The 20,082-nt window shown below is 48.0% G+C and overlaps 1 protein-coding gene across 7 annotated transcripts in view; it reads right to left on the bottom strand.

The window, feature by feature from the left end:
- elavl4 (ELAV like neuron-specific RNA binding protein 4) overlaps nt 1-20,082 on the bottom strand; it is a 60,653-nt gene that overhangs the window by 29,137 nt on the left and 11,434 nt on the right. For 5 of the 7 annotated variants that reach the window (XM_029000382.1, XM_029000378.1, XM_029000380.1 and 2 more), the window contains exons 2-3: nt 6,912-6,998; nt 4,311-4,551 (exon numbers count right to left, since the gene is read on the bottom strand). In XM_029000382.1, coding sequence (XP_028856215.1) covers nt 4,311-4,551; nt 6,912-6,998 — 328 coding nt within the window. Of the gene's footprint in view, nt 1-4,310; nt 4,552-6,911; nt 6,999-18,203; nt 18,406-18,968; nt 19,132-20,082 lie in introns of those variants that run through there. The other 2 variants (XM_029000384.1, XM_029000383.1) reach the window with 2 other exon arrangements.

Below are 20,082 nucleotides of genomic sequence, written 5' to 3'. Positions count from 1 at the left end.
TGTGCTGAGGAGAGGGAAGAAAAGTAAGATCTGTTTCCCAGAAACCATTTCTAATCGAGCTGGAATTGTTTACCATGGGGGGAATCTGAGCTGAGGATTATGTGACAGATATTTATTTTTATATATCTATCAGATGTCTTTTTAAAGCTCCGATGCAGTGTTGTTTCATGTTTCAAAAATTCATCTTTGCTTTCTTACAATGTGGGGGGGGGTTCAGTCAGATTCAGTTTAAAAACCATCTGCAGTGTTAATCTTGGATGATAACTATTTGTTGGTGAAGCAAGGATCTAGGATCTAATCAATTTACTTTACACGAATGGATAATATCAATACTGATTTTATTTATATAATAATAATAATATTTATATGTTCTTTCAATATATCATTGTGCGTCACGTCAGAGCAGCAAGAAGCTTTTATAATATCTAGTATTCTATACAATTGTATCCAAAATTTTTTTTTCCACAGCACGAGCGTCAGACTAAAAACATGGATTTCCATCGTCTCCCCGCAGGCCCTGCTGGCTGGCTGCAGTACTCAGTCCTGTCTATTTTCTAACCTCTAAACTCATCCAAACTACCTTTCCTCTGTCTACTCTGTCAAATTTGAAAAATGATATCTGCAATGCATGCATCTACCATATCATAAGAATGCGTGGTTACACGTTGGAATGACGTGACTGACAGCCTTAAAGTGCTTTAGATGACAAAATCTCCAAAGTCAACAAAAATGTCAGCATATTTCAAAATAATCCCTCACTTTCCATCACCGCGTCTTCTAGATCCTGGTTGCAGGGCGGGGCCACCATAGGGTGGTGTACAGGGGTACACACACACCCCTTTACAACACAATATTTTTGCTTATGACAGTTTCATGGCTCCTGGAGCAACAGTGCTGCAAGGGCAGTTAGTAGGTTTTAGAAGGTCGAGTTTGCAGGTTGACCAGGTCCACGTTGAGTTCCGATAGCTGGATCAGATTAGTTCATTTCAGGAAAAAAAAAAAAAAACTAAATTCCAGTCCAAATTAACACTGCAAACAAACTGGGAATCTGACAGAGATGCCAGGCCCGGCCAGGCCCTGAGCTTGCTCAACCGTTTCCTTTTTCCCAGTGTGGCCGCGAGCCCTAACAGTTTACTAATGTATTCCATTAAAATTTCTCATTCAAGATGCTGCCTGCCCACAAGAAAATCACTGCTTCTCCCTAAGGCCTGTATGTTTATTTATATTATTAGCCCTGGACCGGGGCTTCTGGGCAGACATGCTGGCTGGAGATGTGCGTACTGGCACGCCGATTTTTTAAAGGCTTCGCTCCTGCCTTTTTTTCTCTATTCGCATATTAGTCTTGAGGCGCAGTCATATGTTTTGTTCTCAGCCACAAAACAATTATTTTCCTTTGCTCGAAGCAGCCTTTTCCTTTCCAACGCCATACTGCCATGCCTCTCACCAAATGGTGAGATGGTTTTCTATTTTTAGGAAGAAAGACACACTTAAGGTGACGCTTCAAATCCCAGCTCGGGAGGCGCATGTTTGTGTGTGCTCGCGCATCAGCGCGGTTCCTTGTGAGCGTGCGTGCATGCATTAAATAAGAGATTAACCTGCAGGTCCCTGGTGGAAGGCGGGGGTGGCGTAGATGGGGACGGTGGGTAAACAATCAGCGGTGGCACTTGACTGAGCTTAAGTGTGACAGGCTGGCAGACCAGGGGCATAGCAGTTAGGTCTGCCACCTCCCTCACCCCCATCCGAGCTTCATCGGAGCTGACAGCAGTAAACAAAAATGGAGAGGCCTGTCGGATAGCGGCGCGTGAGGCCTGCACGTTCTCACCTCGTGGCAAGAAGACGTTTCCAGCTCCTTTCCTACAGCGTTTGAACTTGCAAAAAAAAAAAAACATTCCCAGAGATGTAAAATCTTTGAAAGCAGCATGAGAACTGACTCGTACCCCTTTTAGCATTTAAGAAAAAATTAGATCAAATATTATAATGGCAAAGATCAGACGTGCTCGTGTGTTGCACCCTTCCCTTGACCCTATGCCCTATATTTATTACTATTATTTTTAAATAGCTAATGGTGGTTACTGGTTCAACACACGGCCTCCTGCAAGCTGCTTCACAAAGATAGAGGAGAGCTCTGTTAGTCTAAATTGCACCCATGGGAACACAACTCTGATGTTCTGAACAGGAGGGGAGTATTTATAACACACTTCGTGTCATAAAGCCATCGTCGAGAACTTCGCAAGATCCGCACACTAAAGACTGATCTACAATAACCGTCCCTGCACTACAATTTAGGTCCCTAGCTGATAAACATATAGCCAGTGTTTTTGACGTAATTTAGCAAAACCTCTAGGTTTTAGATCAATGGCTTTTACATAATCCTGTTGGACATCTACATTACCGAAATATTGTATGCCAGAAATAAATGGATGAACCCTTGATTTCACTTCAAGTTCGGCTCATCGTTATTCAGTGTCATAAAGCACCACTAGAAGGAGATGGCTGATTTCAAACATTGAGAACAACACATTGAGCGAGGACATTTCATTACAGAGACTACAGATTTTATATTGCCCTATTGTTGTCTATAAATATATGGAAGGCCAAATGAATGACTAAGAACGGGCACATGCTCAGTGCCCGTGTAAAAATATACTGTTAAAATGACATAAAGATAAGCACCATAAATCGATAGCAAAACAGAAAGTGTTCTTTGAATTCTGCAATACAGTGTGTAGAGGCTGAAAACTGTTGCGTCTTCCCATGGATTGATGTTGATCTATTTTGGTGCACTTTGCTCCGCTGCTTTTTCCATCTGATTATGTGGTCAAGATTCAATGTCTTCTACAGTTCAAAAGTGCTGCTCCTTTTTGAGGGGAAAAAAAGGAAAGAAAAGAAACAGCAGCTTTAGCCCTAGCCCTTTTTAATGAGATTATCAAGAGCGAAGTGTCACTAAGTAGGATATAAAATGGGAGCCATTATCTGGCATTATCTCAAAGCAGCCTCCCAATCCATCTGTCTGCCACCCACACAGCCACTAGTGTGGGATTAAAGGCGTGATTAGCTGGGGAGTGCTGCTTAAATGCCCCCTCCCTCTTGTACCAGGGTGGCTAGCTCAATGGCCGGCTGAAGCCTCCTCCTCGGCAGGTAATGATCTGGAGCATCGCCCGGGACTGTGGCGGAAGGCCTCCGGCAACGCTCAGCATGCCAGAAACGCTACCGCCCCTTCCACACTGGGGAAACTCCCAGCAACCAATGCTCTATGCATGTGACACACGGAGGCGGACCCTTTCATGTGGACCTCCGCTGCCCTCCGGTGACCCCCTGTTTCTGGCTACTATGAGTATTAAGACATCCTGCTGACATGAGAAGGCCATTACAGCTGCTTCCTTTTAACTCCTCTGAGTGAGCGATGAAGCCGGTCGTGCCAAACTCTATTCCCCAGGAATGGCCAAACAGGAAATAGTCTAACGTCAGCTCTGCCTTGTTGAATTACATTAAAATAATTAGGATTACTGCAATCTGATACTATTCGGTGCATATTTTATATTCTTCATGTCATATTGTCAATATATAAAGTCTGGCATAATAAGAAGAAAGAGAAAGAAATATATCAATTTAAATATGATGCTAAGCCTTCCAAAGATCACATCAAACTTTCTCTCACATCCTGGTGAGAATCTGCAGTCTTAAGATAAACAGTTCAAACAGGAAACTAACACCAGTGGCCAAAAAAGCATTTATACCCAACAGAGAATAAATGAGGAAAATGTTTATCACTGGGTAAAATCCTACATAACATCTGCTCATACTAGCATGAAACCCTTATATCTAATATATAAAAAAACTTTTTTTTATGTGAGATAGATGCTGTGAAGGTTTTTTTTTAACTCTTGTGTCTTTAAGAAACAAGATGGTTCTCCTCAGATTCTGACATTCAGTGGCCTAGCGGCTAAGGAAGCGGACCCGTATTCGGAAGGTTTGCGGGTTCCTAGGTGCCACTGAGGTGCCATTGAGCAAAAGTACTGTCCCCACTGCTCCCCGGGCGCCTTTCGTGGCTGCCCACTGCCCACCAAGGTGACGGGTTAAATGCAGAGCACACATTTCGTTGTGTCACCGTGTGCCGTGCTGCAGTGTTTCACAATCACTTCACTTCCACTTTCAGGAGACACCTTCATCACATGGCGAACAACAGTCGCCAGAGTTCTACAAATCTGGGAGTGTTTAATCAGGTCTATATGAGATTAGTGCTTTTACAATAAGAAGGGGGCTATAAACCTTTTTTTTATTTGACCTGCATGTGTTTGGGAGGACCATACCTGTGATTTTGTCTCGGACCAGCTTGCAGGACTCGATCTCGCCGATGCTGCCAAAGAGGCTGCGGAACTCTTCCTGGGTCATGTTCTGCGGCAAGTAGTTGACAATGAGGTTGGTCTTGCTGTCGTCGTTGGAGCCGCCTGTCTGCATGGGTGAGGGGCAGCTGCGGCTGTTGCTGGAGGGCCCGTTGGCCGTGGTGCCGTTGGGCCCGTTCGTCACCTGAGGCTCCATGTTGCTGATTATCTGCGGAAAGGGTTGGTGCGGAGACAACTGAAGGACAGGGCGTACTGCGCTTTTCAGAGCCTGAGAGAATTAGTAATCACAATGACACACACACACACACACACACACACACACACACACATGCACTCACATTCACAGTCTAAAACCAGCCACCGGAAACCAAAAAAAACAACACAGAAATAACACACAACTTGATATTCCTAACTTGTGTGTTGGGGAAAAAAAAACGCTAATCTTGTGATACGTCCATTTTTTTTGTTATTCCTCGCCGGTGTATTTCGACTTTGCCGCTCTGCTTTGATAGCTGGCACAGTTTGACAGGCTAACAGTGTGAGCCCTTCAGCGTGCCACTGCTGTCATGGTGAACGCTATTTGCCACTCGTTTAGCGGCGCGCTTTAGGAGCAGGTGTTTGAAGTCGAGCTCGCTGGCCCTGAGGGGGAAGAGAAGTCTGCTGCGCTTATCTGCCGGCGAAGGGAAAGACGCACTTATTTCAGGATTCTTAGACTGTGACCAAATGTATTCGCCCATTAGCATAAAGCGTGCCTAATTGAATCCACCGAAGTCCATGGCGGAGTCAGATTATATCAGGCGGCCGACGTTGGGGTGGTGCGGGGCTGGGGTCCGTTAAGCGTGCGATACGCCAGGGAGTGGTCTATTTTTATGCTTGTGTTCTGGAGAGAAGACGGTGTCCTCGGGGCGGCCGCTGTTAAAAATGCTCCCTCTGTCAGCCGCGCACATCAGGCGAGGAGCGGCGAAGCGGTGGCGAGCGGCGCACTCTGAAGGGCAACGCGCGCCGCTTCCTCAGACAAAGGGGGGGGGGTTCCACGGGTGCGTCGGAATGGCCCGGGCTGCCTGTCAGGACGCTGGGAAGCTGGAATTGCAGATGAGCTCCTTCACCCCCCGACTGTCGAACACGGCAGTATAATTCAACCGGAGAGAAAAGAGAGAGAGAGAGAGAGAGAGAGAGGGAAACGGCGAGATGCACTAGAACAGATCCGGCCTGTTCCTAAAACCGCTAATTGTTCCAAACCGTGTTTAATATTCAAGCTCCCCTCGCTGCAATTTACATCAGGCTCCGCGGTTAAGAGGAGCAAGCGCCGCGTCTTCTGCTTGCGCATTCAAAAGTGCAGAATAATGGAGCAGCGGAAAAAGCAAGCATCTGAGCTAGAAGTCGGCTGCATTTATTTTTAGACATTCAAAAAGTACATCCTGGCTCCTCTCTGAAGAGAAGAGCCGTTTACCAAAATGAAACCTTTTCTACTCCCCATACAAACGCATGCATGTTGCATATTCGTTGAGCTCAAACATCGAGCACAAAAAAAACTTGTTTTAAAAAGCGGGTGCTGGTCACCTAGTGGGTTATTACATTAACCCACTGTGGGGGACGACAGTCAATTTTTCATGTCAATATTTCTGAAATATTTCTGGCTCCGGCAGGAAATAAAATGTGCTGCTCGGGTATAAGGTGAGTTAGGCTGCGGGGCTCATCGGTTCACGATGCCGCATGGCCTTTTACCTCCACTAACTGTCTGTTCTTTATTCAGACCCTCGGTGGGGACCGACTAGCGCAAAATGTGGGAGGAGCAAAACTACTGCTTCCTCTTTACGAGCATTTATAACATCTGCGTCGCTTTACTCTTGCCTTAGGTCCCCGCCGAGACATGTGCTACAGGATGCGCACCACGCGGTCCCCTCCGTTGTGCAGAGGAAGGCCATGCATCCACCCCCCCCGAAAGCCAGCAGCAGCTGCCGAACCACCTCCCAGCATCCTCCTGGATGGGGTGGCGCCATATGCAGTGTGTAGGCAGGCTAAGCTGTCAGAAGGGTGACTGTGTCACCCCGAGGACACACACCGCTCCCACTGACTCGACACAGCGGCGGCGTCAGATTACACTTGTCTTCCTGAAAACTGAGACGCCATGCCAGATTTGCCCTCTCGTTTTCTTTTTGTCTCGAATGCCAGGCGGCTCTCTCATCCTGCCGCTCTCTCGCTCCACCTGTCTGTCTGTTCTGAAGCAGCAGCGCATTCCCTGCTGACTGCAGCACGGCCCTTCAAAGTCAGCCGCTAAGTGTCGATCGGCCTGGATTACCGCCCATCTAGAGACTGACCTCTTATTTCTGAGGGCAACTATCTTTATTTGAATGTGTTTCTCCTGAGGTTCATGGTTATTTTCCATCTTTTGCTCTATGTCCATGTCCTATTTCATCTGTGGCAGCAGCAGAGGATGAAGCTGTGCAAGCACCTCCTCCTCCTCCTCCTTCCTCGACGTCAGCAGACAGCCCTTCCTCCCCCGACCAGCAGCGCTACCGTCAGCAGAGGTATTGGTGGGTAAAAGGCCATTTGCGGCTGTCTCCTTACCATCTTTGGCTGTGTCAGCAATCCCTTCTCAGCCCAGCCCTGGAGCTGTGGGAGCTCTGCCTGACGCCACTGAGTCTCTGTCGATCCCTAGGAGGTTTCAGGGTCAAGATTTAACATGCTGTCATGTACAAATACATAGAAAAGTCAAAATATTCATTTCAAATAAGGGCCATGCGGTCACCAGTCACACTAAAACACACAGGTGGCATGTGGGGGCAGTGAAATGATTGGTTCTTTTCATTATTGGCTTCATTGGTGTACAGACTAAGCAGAAAAAGTTTTTTTTTGTTGTTCTTTTGGTCTTTTTGGGTCCAATTAAAACCGAATTGGCCAGTGTAAAGTATAAAATGGCCGTCTTCAGGAGGGGATGGGGACCGGAGGCAGCAAACGCTGTGACCTCGGAGGAGTTAATGAGGAGGGCGTTCTCCCCCTCACCCTCCATAAACAAGGCCTTTGACAAAGACGGGCTCCTGCAACGAGAGGGCCGAGGGGCGCCGCGGGATGAAGAGCCGCCGCCGCCGCTAGCTAAAACAGCCAATTTGGGAGGGAAGGCAGACGCCGAGGGCTGACCTTTTCCTTCATTTGCTCCCCTCCGCAGATAAAATGGTGCAGGACTGCAGAGGGAGGCGCTCAGGGGCGAGTGATGGAGGAGACGCTCCACCATTTACTTGGAGGGGGTGGGTGCGGACGGCAGCTCTTCTGCTGCCCGCGCATCTCGGAGAGAGCATGGCAGGATCTGGCTGTCAGCTGAAAAGGGGAATGGGGTGGGATTTTTTATTTATTTTTTTGCTGACAGTTTAAAATAATGAGACAGGGATTGGGCGTGTCAATTTCGTTTCTTTTTTATTCTAAAGGCCACCTTTGTTTTAGTTTCAGTGAGGACCGCAGGTTATAGCACATCATTTAACAGATACCACACTGCTGTTGAATACCACATGATACACATAGCCACATACATTTACATTTACTGCATTTACCAGACGCAGTCCCCCCTGGAGCAACTATGGGTTAAGTGTATTGCTCAGGGACACAGTGGTAGTAGGTGGGATTTGAACCTGGGTCTTCTGGTTCACTAGGCTGCTACCACATACGTGTGTGTGTGTGTGTGTGTGTGTGTATATATATTTGCAGTTCATTTCACAAAACATTGTAACATATTTTCTACGTTACATGGATCGAGATGGATGGAGGAGGAAAAAAGCCTCTAGTTTGATCGCTGGGATCATCAGGATGTCTTTTACGGTGAATGTGTGGTGTGACACAGCCATCTAATCTTCTGTGGCACATCAAATACAGGATCATTTTAAATGCCAGCGAAAAGTTCACATTATACGGAGAGGAGGAAGACAAATCACAATGGAGCCCTCCTCTTTTTTTTCTTCTACTTTTCCTTCTATAAAATATTTATGGCATATTCTCCTTCTATCACCATACAAAATATATATTTTTATGAGGAATATGATCACGTGCTTGGTGGCATATGAGCTGTTTTAATATCTGGCATTCCATATTACACTCATCAGTTATGAGTCTAGCATGTCAACACACATGCGATCAAGGTTTTTTTTTTCCTCTTCTGACAAGCAGGCAAGCATGGACGCCACAAGCAGGATGCAAGCGGCTAAAGCCGGCAGCGGGTCCGCGGCGTTCCTGAGTCTGCAATCTGTGCTCACATGTAATTAATCTCAGCAGGAACTCGGACAGCCCCCCTCTCTAACCAGTGCACACAAACACCCACACGCACTCATCACACAATGCGCGGTGGAAACAGACACCGGCGGATCGCTGGCCTACACGCCATGAAACCATAACCGTGCACGCGAGGAGCTGGAGCGCCGCGAGCCCGACCGGCTCCTCCTCCGCTGCCCGCGTCCCCCGACCACCTCTCCCGTGGTGACACCCCGAAGCCAGCCGGCTCTTTACCCGGCTCAGGCAATCAATTTCCCGAACGCGCCGACGCTGCAGCGGATCTTTCCGCCGATGCATCATTTAACCGACGCCGCCCGCTGCAAGATGGAGGTCATGCCGACTGCTGCGGTGTGATTCCAACATCTTGGCTGCTTTAGGTTTTTTTTCCCCCCTCTTTACCATTTCACGTCCAGCAGTAGGCGGATATGATTGACCCCTGCGAGGTGAACTTTTCCTTCTTCAGCGCTGGATGATTTACTAGTTGACTAGCATCGATATACCGCAATAGTTGTAAGACAAATGACGGCATATATTTATAAGTGAACTTACGGATAAAACATAGATTCGCCCCCCCCCCCAAACAGTAGCAGCAGAAATAAGTTGCTTCCCATTCCGATTTCGCCAAACACCAAAGCAATCCCCCAGCCCACATTCGCATCTCTTAAACGCCAAAAGGGACTTGAGTTGTCAGAACCCATTCAGACTGAAGGCTTTATGCGGTTTTTGTATCTTAACACGGGGTCAGTAAAATTCTCTCTTTTGTATTGATTTTTATTTTTCCTTTTTTTTTTGGGCTGCTCCACCTCCATCAGACACCGGCGGCTCTTGCATATCCTGCAGGTCAAACTGAAGCCGGGCCGGATCAATCAGAAAAGTAATCTGGGACAGCGCGCTCCTCGACTGCCTGCCTCCATCTCCATCGATCCGCATCTACTTTGCCAAATGGATTTTTCTTTCCTCCCCCGCCCGCCCGCCCGCCCGCCCGCCCGCCCGCCCGGCCGCCCGCGTGACTCAGAATAATAAATCTTTCGGCATGTAAGCAATTTCGCATTTAACTTTGCTTGACTTTTTCTGTTTCTCTTATGAAGTCCGGTCCTCTTCTTTTTTTTTTTTTCTTCCTCTCTCCGCCGGGCAGGACTAAATGCCACGGGATGAGCGCGACGCGCCACGCCTTGACTGGGTTACATCAGAGGAAGTGCCCCTCGCGGCAGGCCTTTTTTGTTCCTGCTGACCACTGGTCTTTTGATGGTTGAACATTCCTGGGCGCTTCCTCCGCTGCTTGCGCCATTCAGGGATAACCTGGCCTGTGCTGTGATGATGATGATGATGATGATGTTTTTTTTTGTGCCATGTCAAGTCCCAACAGCATTTGTCAGGAGAATCAGTCCGCCCTTTTCGGACTCTCCGTTCCTCACTGCTGAAATCGATCTGCTTCAGTACTGCGTTCCTGTAGACAGGTTTGGCATCGGATCGCATGCACAGTTACTGCAGCGATGTGGCGTGGTGTCCTCCGGCAGAGATGTGTTACAAGGCCGAAAATGATGTGAGTGGGACGGCTGAGTTGACCTACAATAATGACAGCGACTTCACTCATCAAATGACATTAATAACAGACATTTCTACGGAGAGTTACGATACGGGTCATGGCTGCCCACTGCTCACCAAGGGGCGATGGTTAAAGGCAGAGGACGCATTGTGCTGTGCTGCACAGTGACAATGACTTCACTTTCACATTCAGAAGGAAATTAAGGTAGAACTTGTATCAATCTGTATTTTTAAAAACTAGGTTCTTTTAACAGTTTGGTCTATATGTATGTAAATGTATAGGAGTGATCTTATTATTTTCAATGCGTCAATAATCATAGTCCTACGTAAATATCCTTGCCATAACGATAACTGAGAAACAGACATCCTATTTGCAGTGCGTGTGCGCTGACCATTAATAAGGCTCATGCAGGAGTGCGTAAGGCGAGGCCTGGTGGCAGCTTAGCCGCGGACGCCACACCTGCGCCTCTGTCCGCCTGCTCTCCGCTTCAGAGCCGCAGCGCTCATCTATTCGCTCGCCGTTCTGCCTCACGCCGGGCTTATATTTCCTCCCGACACAAGAAGTCTTTTGCTCTTAACTTCAGCAAAGCCGAAACAATCACTGCCAGCGCGGTTTGCCGGCGCCCATACAAAGGAAGGGTCTTTACTGGGTCTTCAGTGAAATTGAATTAACTTCCATGGAGACATTTTGATTAACAGACAGAGACACATACATTTAAAACAGGGTCGCCCGTCGAAAATGTCGTGTAATTTAATTCCAAAATTCCTCTTTCTCGCTCTCTTGTTTCTGCGCTCCATTAAATGGTCCCCGAGCGGCACTTTCGTAAATGCCGAGGTCCCCCTCCTCGCGTCCCCTGCCTCTGTCGGGGCAAAGTGACAGGATGTACTTGGCGTCCACGCTCCTCTTTGGACAACGCCCAGCTCTGTGGCTAATGCAAGCAGAGGACTGGTGCGGCGCTTGGTTCCGGGACGACGTGGCGGCTTTGCGCGGCCCGTGAGGACAGTGGTCCTGGCCTCCTGCCTTGGCTGGGCTTTAGACCTGCCGCCCCCTGCTCTGCCTCCAGGGTTCATGTCCTTGAGTCAGCATGGGAGCAGTGAGCCGCCTGCTGGCCTTCAGCCTCACACACACACACACACACACGCACACACACACGCACACACACACGCACACTCCCCCCGCCACAGCAGGCCTCTCCACTATCAGCTAAACATCCACGCAAGCAGAACCCAAACTGCTAGCTGCGCTGCCTGGCAAGCAATATTGCTAATGTCCGTGATGAATACCGAGCCGCTAATGATGCGGCTCTCGTTGGGAGAGAAGGTGCGTGCGGAGCCCGCCGCTTCCGCCACGAATAACTAGCGATACAGGGAGGGGTGGTAATAAGAGGGGAAGGAAAAGAGGAGAAAATAATGAGAAAGAGGCCTGTCTGCGACGAGCAGCCTAAATTCCTTAGCTGACAAGGACAACGGTCCCTCTCCTGGGGCTGTGCTCCATATAGCACCCCAGTGTCAGGATACATCACCCTGTATGATCCATGCATCCTATCGTCGTTTCTATAGCCCCGTACGCGGAGAGGTCAAAAACAACTGCCGGATCGGATCAGGAAATGCAGTCCGTACGTCCGTGTAGTTATTGCACGATTTCTTTGTACGTGCATAGTCTATATCAAGATGTAACTACCTTGCCATGTAAGCGCAGGGCACTAAAAAAGAAAAAGTCGAATTTAATTATGATTTACAATCGTTTTAATGATCGTGCTACGCATTCAGGATGTGTGCTTGAATTAGTTTTACCACTCCGGGGGTTACTTCATTCATAAGGGTGATTAAACGCCACTGCGCTTTTAATAACTCAATTTCCAATATTTACCTGTTTACCCAGTGTCACACGGCGAATTTGAACATCATTAGCTCGGCCCGGCAGCTAGCAGCGACTAGCACGTGCGTGTGGTAAAGGTGACCTTGCTTTGTGTGAACCGGGGTCTCGGGGCGCATGTTCGCCGCGGACACGCCCATATTGTGTGTCTTTTTTCCCCCTCCTTGCGCGTGTTTTGTTCGTGCCGTGCGTTTCGCTGCGTCAGCACCAGGTGTCGGCCGCGCTCGCCCACAGGTAGCTGGCGTAGCACTTCTCTCCTCTCTCGGCGGCTATGAAGCGATGTTGCATTTAATACTCGCGGAACGTGGCCATGAGACCGGCACAGGCGATGCGTTGGGGGCCATAAAGTGAAAGCGCCTGGCAATGCGTCAAAGATCACGGCACCTCGAAAACCCCCCTTTACTGGAGCCGCGAGCTGCTCAGATGGTGACAAATGCGTTTACTTAACGGCACACAAAGCCCGCCTGGACACCTTTTTACCCCCAACCTGGTCTTTTAATTATTTCATCCCTTTAAAGCTATTTGTATATCATTTTCTCATTATAACAGGTATTAACAGTTGAACAAATAGCCCCCAAGAAGAGAGGGGGGGAGAGAAAGAAAGAGAGGAGAGCGGAGAAAAATTCTGGCTCAGGCCTCATTTGCCTGAGAGGAAGAAGAAAACTGCTGGGCTGCTTCACAGAGCTATACACACACACACACACACACACACACACACACACACAGGCCCCAGAAGAGGAGCGGCGGGTAACGCTAATCTAATCACAGCCTCCACATCTCCTGCAGCTGCTGCACTCCCTCTTGGGCCTGCTGTTCAGTGTGTCGTTTTACCAGAACCCTCCAGTGCACCGGACACATATGCACTCGTGTGGTATGGAACACCATAAAAATGTACATACTCGGGGCCAGACAATGACAATGTAAGCACACGGATGCACACACTTGCCCAAAACGTTCCTGGGGACGCGCGTATGCAATTTGGCACATATATACGTGTATATGCAGCATATATGCAGTGAATATACGCATAAACAGAACATGTACTGTACATACACTGACTAGGTTTACCCTAGTTTATACTCTCTCACACACGAACGCACACACATAACCACACACATGCACCAGCTGTAGCGAGCTGAGCAGGCTGGCGATAAGAGCTCATTGCATACAGCCAATCTAGATATTGATTAAAATCTGGATGGGAGCCCGTACAACGGAATAGCTGCGAGACAAGAGCGCAACCCTTCCTCGTCTGTTTTAATAAGTAAACGATAAGGTAATTGATGTGAGACTGGCTAAATAACTAGGTGGTGCACGGAGCTAATAAACAGCATCAATCTATCTGTTGAGAGCAAGAGAGAGGAAGACAAAAGACACTCAATTCATTAGGGCCTCCGTGTACGGCTGCACCGCTGATATTTGGTGGCTTTTTAATGCGATTGCCTCGTGCACATCCTGTCTTGCTGGTCCAGCCTTTTGGTCAGGTGGTACAGATGCCTTTGGAGCAATGTTCTTGCTCCAAGGACAATCCTAATCCTCCAGGAGACATACTATGTTCCTGTTAGCGCAAATGAAACTTGATAAAGTCCATTTGAGTGATTTAACTAACTTGAAGCAGACTGCACATAACATTTCGAGCCATGAAATGGTTGACGTGTGTCTCTGTGGTCGTCAGGCTGAAATCTGTACCGGATATTAAACAAACAAGCTATACGAAAAAAAGCGTTATGTGGCTTCATTGCCCCTGGAACATCAACTAAGCCGCGAAATGTGGCGTGCATTCAAAGCAGGAGATTAATCTTCCACCGCTAGGGCACAGCGTAATTGAAAATGCCCATAGGGGCCCGTATGCGTTCGTATAGTGCGCGTCGGAATATATAGGGCTATTTTCATGATGGAGGAGAATGCTGAAATGGAGCTTAATCTTCTTATTGAGAGACAATGCACATCGATGAGTGTGTTCATACACACCAACGAATATATATATATATATATACACACACACACACACACACACACACACACATATATATATGTTTCAGGTTATGAGTGAATGATGCTAGATGCTCCATGATGTGTGTTGCATGGAAACATAAGGAACGACAATAAAGGAACGCATCAGGCCCTATGACTAGTTGGCTATTTTTGCAATCACAACATTGCTAAGGCTAGCGGTGCAGCGAAAAACAAGCGCTTAGCTGTTTTCAAACAGGGCTAATGTTGTGAGTTGTCCCACTGCCACATATTTACCGCTCTCATTGCTCGGAGCCACGGACGTCACCGTGACTCACCAGGCTTCCCCCATTATACAGCCATGACCTTTTACCCCTCGGTCGACCGAACCATTGATAGTCTGAATGCACCTTCTGCCTCTGACATTAGCTTCCTGTCACCCCGTCTTTCATCATTCTCGCTTCTGCTCTTTCTCCCGCTCTGCCTCTCTTTGTCTCCTCCCCGAGCCGACGGGAAGGAGAACACGCTCCTCACACCTCGTACTTATTTCTCTGGGATTTGATGAGACAGGCGCAGTGCGATGAAATACTCCGCAACATTTTTCATTTCCCCTGTAATGCCTTTTGCTAGCATCCAGCCCGCAGTGTCGCTTTGTCACACATTGCGTGGCGTGCATTATGTATAATTCATCCCGCGACAGACTACATGAATGTTTCATGGCTCGGGAGGGGCGGAGCAAAACGACCCCTGGTATGACTGAGCGACCTTGAAATGTCCTTTAACACCAGCGGGCTGGGTCTAATGACAAAACGGAGCCGCGCATCAGTCTTCCATCACCAGTCCTTCTCCTGCCTGGTCACGTTCCTTCTGTTTCAGGCAGGAAATATTTCCCTTTAAAAGCAGCTAGAGAGCAGCCAGAGGAATCGTGGCCCTCTATTCGCAACCAGGTTGTGCATGTTAAGTAATTCCAGCTGATTATCGTCTGTCTCTGGCACTTTGAATTTCCGCCAAAGGAATTAGGCTTGCGTTTGTCAAGCCAGTTCCCCACACACAGCAGAATCTCTCAGTTTCAGCTTATGGAGCCGGGACTGAATAAATAAATGAGAGGAAAAGCGGTGGAATCCTATTAACATTTAAAATGTCTCCTTTATATTCATTTATATTTAGCCTTAACAAAAAAAGGAATAAAAAAAATTCTAATCAAAACAATTGTTTAAATTGGCTTATTAAAATACCCAGAACTCATTAAGATTGTGAAAAAACCTGGAACATGCACACACACACACACACACACACACACAAAACCAATAAACACATATAAGGTATCAGTGGAGAGAAAGGCAATATTTCCCCTCATATACACACCGAAGAGATGACATATATATATAAATCACAACTGTAAATTTTTAAGCAGGCATACTAGGGTAAAATATCAACTTTCCATAAAACTGCAGAGACTTTTGCACTCGTAGCTGACTAAATTTACTTAAAAAAGAAAAAAGAAATTGCTTGCTCCAACAAACTGCAGCAGCCTACTATACCTTGTGAAAGTTATGACTGTTCTGGGTATAGTTTATATATTCACTTTGAGCCTGACCTCCATTTTTATGAGCAGTTTTATAAGAGATTCATTTCCAGCAGCTGGCTCTGAGTGAAGCTCATCTGACACTTTTGGGATGTGCACTTTTCTCCCAGAAGTCTCTAGGTGTCTGTCCCAGTCTTGAATAATAGCTGAGAATAATAAGTTAAAGCCTTATATGTTAACCAAGGCTGGCTGAAAATTATTAATTGGGTTATAAGTGATTACGTTTAAAAGTGTTTGTAGGCATTTACATTTCCACAAAATTCTACTGCCTACTGACATGAAGCAATTCTGCTGTCAAGGCTAATTAAATATAAAAAATGTGACCATTGCAATATGAGTAAGCAGTATTGCCTTAATTTACTGTGCGTTAAAAAAGAAACACCCTTTGTATTAATCTAGCATGGCTAGGCCCCAGTGTTATTGAACAAACCCGGAATGAAATATATATCTAAATCTATATTTAAGTACTGTCAGCCTTTTCACTGGTTCTTCTACAATGCACTATACTTTGCATAATATTACTGTGACTTCTTGCTCTGAGAAAACATTTCAAAATATAATATATCTAAATAAATAAAAGGATTATTACTTTATTTCTACTTTATTTCAATCTCAAATCTCCAGTGCAAAGTGGCCTTTTATGGCTGGTAGTGGCTAGAGGACACTAAGAAATAACTAAATAAATACAGTGGCCACGCCACACTTCCATGTCACTGTCATATATGTTCAGTGGGGTGAATATTCTCCACCTCCTCCACCCGGATCACACTCGACCCCTCACGCCGCATCACAGCTCTTTTCTCACCCACCCAGCGCGGCCGTGTTAACCCCTCCCTCCCCCCAGACCCCGCAGCCTCCGCCCTGACCCTGTCCACCTGCTCCTCCAGACTCGGCCGATTTGCAAGAAAAAAAAAAAAATCTTTTTAGTATTCACCCCAGCCTGCTTCTTAGGCCTATTAGCATTGATATGCAACCTTGGAGATGGACAACAAAGGATAAAGCTCCTGAGCATGGGCGTGTGTGCGCGTGTGTGTAGATTTTTGCAGGGTGTGTTTGTTTCATGCATGAGTGTGTCTTTAGCAAGTGTGTGTGTGTGCGCATATGTCTCTCTGAATGTGTGCGTTTGTCCCTTTCTTTTCAATTAGCATTTTGATTGCACGGAGAGCCCACACATACAGCCAAACATTTGCTCAGAAAAATGAGTAACGCTGCCCACATCCCGCATTTTGGATGCAGACGCATGTCACAGCTGGTGAATTTCCTCATCGCCATAAAAAATAAAACACAACCAAAGGTGTCATATTATAGTAACAACTTTAACGTAATATCTTTAAAGGCACAGCCATCGCTGAGCTGTTCTTCACTCGATTCCTCTTTCCCTCCCCTGCGTCGCTCTTTTTTTCCCACTTGTGTGTATAAATATAGTTGTCTTTTAGTTGTGTTTGTCAGTGTTGTCACTTGGCACTTGTTCCCTGGCTGAGTGAGTTAAACTCGGTTCCTGGCAGGCACTGCCTCCCACCAGCCTGGTGACAGCCGGGGGAGGCGGTGAGGCTGAGCCCTTAGTCAACAATGGACGCACAAACACATACACTAGCACTCTCTCTCTCTCTCTCTCACACACACACACACACACACACACACGCAAACACAAACACTATGACACACACATTCTCACACACAAACACATGCATGCACACGCATGTATGCAAACATGCATACTCATTTACATACGCAGCCCAGTGAGACACACCTATATAACGCACACACACACACACACTTGCGTGTACTCGAGGTCTCACACACACACACACACACACACACAGGGAGGCAGAAGAGCCGGCGTTTCACAAGCACGTTTAGGTAAGAGGGAGGGGAAACGCACAAAGAAAAATGGATGCGCCCACGTACACACACTTGCATGTCCACAGCAGCACCCTGGTTTCCTTTTTACGCACGGACACACACACGCGAGACGGGGAAAAAGGGGGAAATTTTCCACACGTCACGCACGCTACAATTGCTATGCAGCGCAGCACGCTTCATCTGGAAGCCCCGGCTTCTTACATCGACAGCACAAGGATGAATTATTAATAAGTACACAACTAGGAATTTGTACCAAGATATTTATGGAGACGTAAAAAAAAAAAATGTTTTGGCTCCTGCAGCAGCCAGAAGGAAAAAGAGCTGCGCGCTGTACGGAGCATCAGCATCCTCGCCGCTAAAATGCAGGCGGGGAAGGTGCACCAGCAAAACGAAACCTTTCCACCCGTCCTCACACACACACACACACACACACACACACACACACACACACACACACCTCCTGTCACCAAAACCGCGCACACGCACAATTTATCCGCCCGCCCGGAGCCGGGAGGAGAGGAAGCGCACCACCCCTTGCCGGCCCCCGCCTGGAGCGGCGCCGTGAGCGCGGCAGCCCGCCTGGACGGAGACGCGGCGCGGCGCGGCGGAGGAGGGCAGAGCTCCGCAGGGACTATTCCTGGAGACTGCAGACGAGGGGGGCGGAGGGATGGAAAAAATAGATGGATGGACGGAATGCGAAGGCAAAGGGAAGAAGGAGGAGAAGAAGAAGAAGAAGAAGAAGAAGAAGGGATAAAAAGACAAATGGCTGCAGCCTCCTTACCATTTTAAACCCATTCCACTCCATTTGTGAGCCGGCAGCTTCTGTCTCTCTCTCCCCGCCCGAGCTAGTGTTCGCGTCCCTGTCTGTCCCTCTTCTCCCTCTCTGCGTCTCTCGGTCCCTCAGTGCTGGACGGCGGACATTCCTCCTCGAGGAGAGGCAGGGCGAGAATGCACGGGCTCCGGCGTGAGCGCCGCTCTCTCCGCAGCGCGCCACCCAGTCCCCACCTCGCCTGTGAGGTCAGAGCTGCGGCAATCTCACAGGCTCCCGCAGCCGTCCGTCCAGCCCCCCTGCCCGCCTCCCCGGCCCGGCCCGGCCCACCCCGCTCGCACGACGACGACGACAATATATATATATATATATATATATATATATTTTAACACCTTCGCTCCGGCGTCTTCCCACAACATCCAGACACGAATGGACGTCTGATGGGACGGATCCCATTAAAAAAAAAAAGAAATAAATCAATACATCCCTGTTTTCTAAGAAAGCACTTTTTTTTTAGTTCAAAAGCACGTGATGAAATGGAAGATGGTAATAAACGCTTGTACACAGGTGATAATTGTGACATATTTGACAAAAAGTGTTACAAAGCTCCGCACCAGCTGTCCACAGTAATAACGCATCTATTGCAATATTATTATCATGAACAATAACGAGGCTGCACACACACACACACACAGAGAGACACCCACTGGCCCGCTTTACTGTAAATAATTACAAGAGTCCAGGAGTAAAGACGCCGGTGAACCCGCCGCTACTCACCATGACCATTCTCGTTTCAGAGGCGGAAAAGTCAAACGGAGCCAGACGTCGTTTATCTTCGTTTATCGCGACCCGGCGACGGCGCGTGTGTAAAGCCGGACGGAGACCGGGAGCGGCGCGATGCTGTGGACGCGGCGCGGCGAGGATAAATCTCGGCGCTCCTCTTCGGCCGCGTGGGAGGGGAAGGATGAAAAAAAAAAAATACAAAAAAAAAAAGAGGAAAAAAATAAAAAAAATTAAAACCACGACGCCCCCCCCCACAGGAAAAAAAAAAAACCCGGACGTACCTTCGCGGAAACGGGGGAGCTAGTGGACGCGTCCCCCCTTTCTACACCCCATTTATTGGCTCCCGTGTCGCTCGGGTGTAGAATCTCATTGGCTGCGCGCGGGGAAGGGACGGGCCGGCGCGCTCGTGCGTCGGCGGCAGGGGTACGGGGCGCGCGCGGCGCCGCGGTCGGTGCCGGCCGTCGCCGAGTGTCGCCTCCGCCGGTTTCGCGAGACGCAGTTCATTTCACCTTGTCGGGTGTGTGTTTATTTTTCATGAAGGTAAAAGATAAAAAAAAAAATAAAAAATGTTTTTTTTTTTTATTGCGGTGCTCGGGAACGTCAGGCGCGCGCACGCCTCACTCATATGTACTCGCGTCACAGTTTTATATATGTATATATTAAAACGCGTTCCGCGTTTTTCTCAATGTGCTTATTTGCTTGTTTGTTCGCTCCACGTTTTTTTTTTTTTTTTCCCGCCACGCGCGCACGCGACCGGCATCAATAATGAAGGCGGCGTTTCCCGCCACCGCCCCAGCGCTCGTCGCGGCTCATTTCACGTCGCGTTATTGGGCGAGGTTCGGGTTGCGAGGTTCTGTGCTGCGTGCTACGGGTCCGAGCTCGTATTAGAAGACAAGAAGGGTCTCATTTCGTAACGCGGCAGACGCGCTCCTGGGCCACAGGTCTGTTCCGATCCGAGCGGAGACCTGTGGTGGCCCTCGGAGACTTGGGCTCTCATGACAAGAATTGAGTCTGGCATGAGAGACCTCAGAGCTATAAAATATGAAACAGACTAACCTTGGCTGTCCTCCCTCTCCGAGACACAAGAGTGCAAAGCCCAAGCGAAGCA

Source organism: Denticeps clupeoides, chromosome 13, assembly GCF_900700375.1.
Source record: "Denticeps clupeoides chromosome 13, fDenClu1.1, whole genome shotgun sequence".
In the NCBI taxonomy this organism is placed as follows: domain Eukaryota; kingdom Metazoa; phylum Chordata; class Actinopteri; order Clupeiformes; family Denticipitidae; genus Denticeps; species Denticeps clupeoides.
Note: the sequence above shows the minus strand (reverse complement) of the source record. Positions and strands in the feature narration are given on the sequence as shown.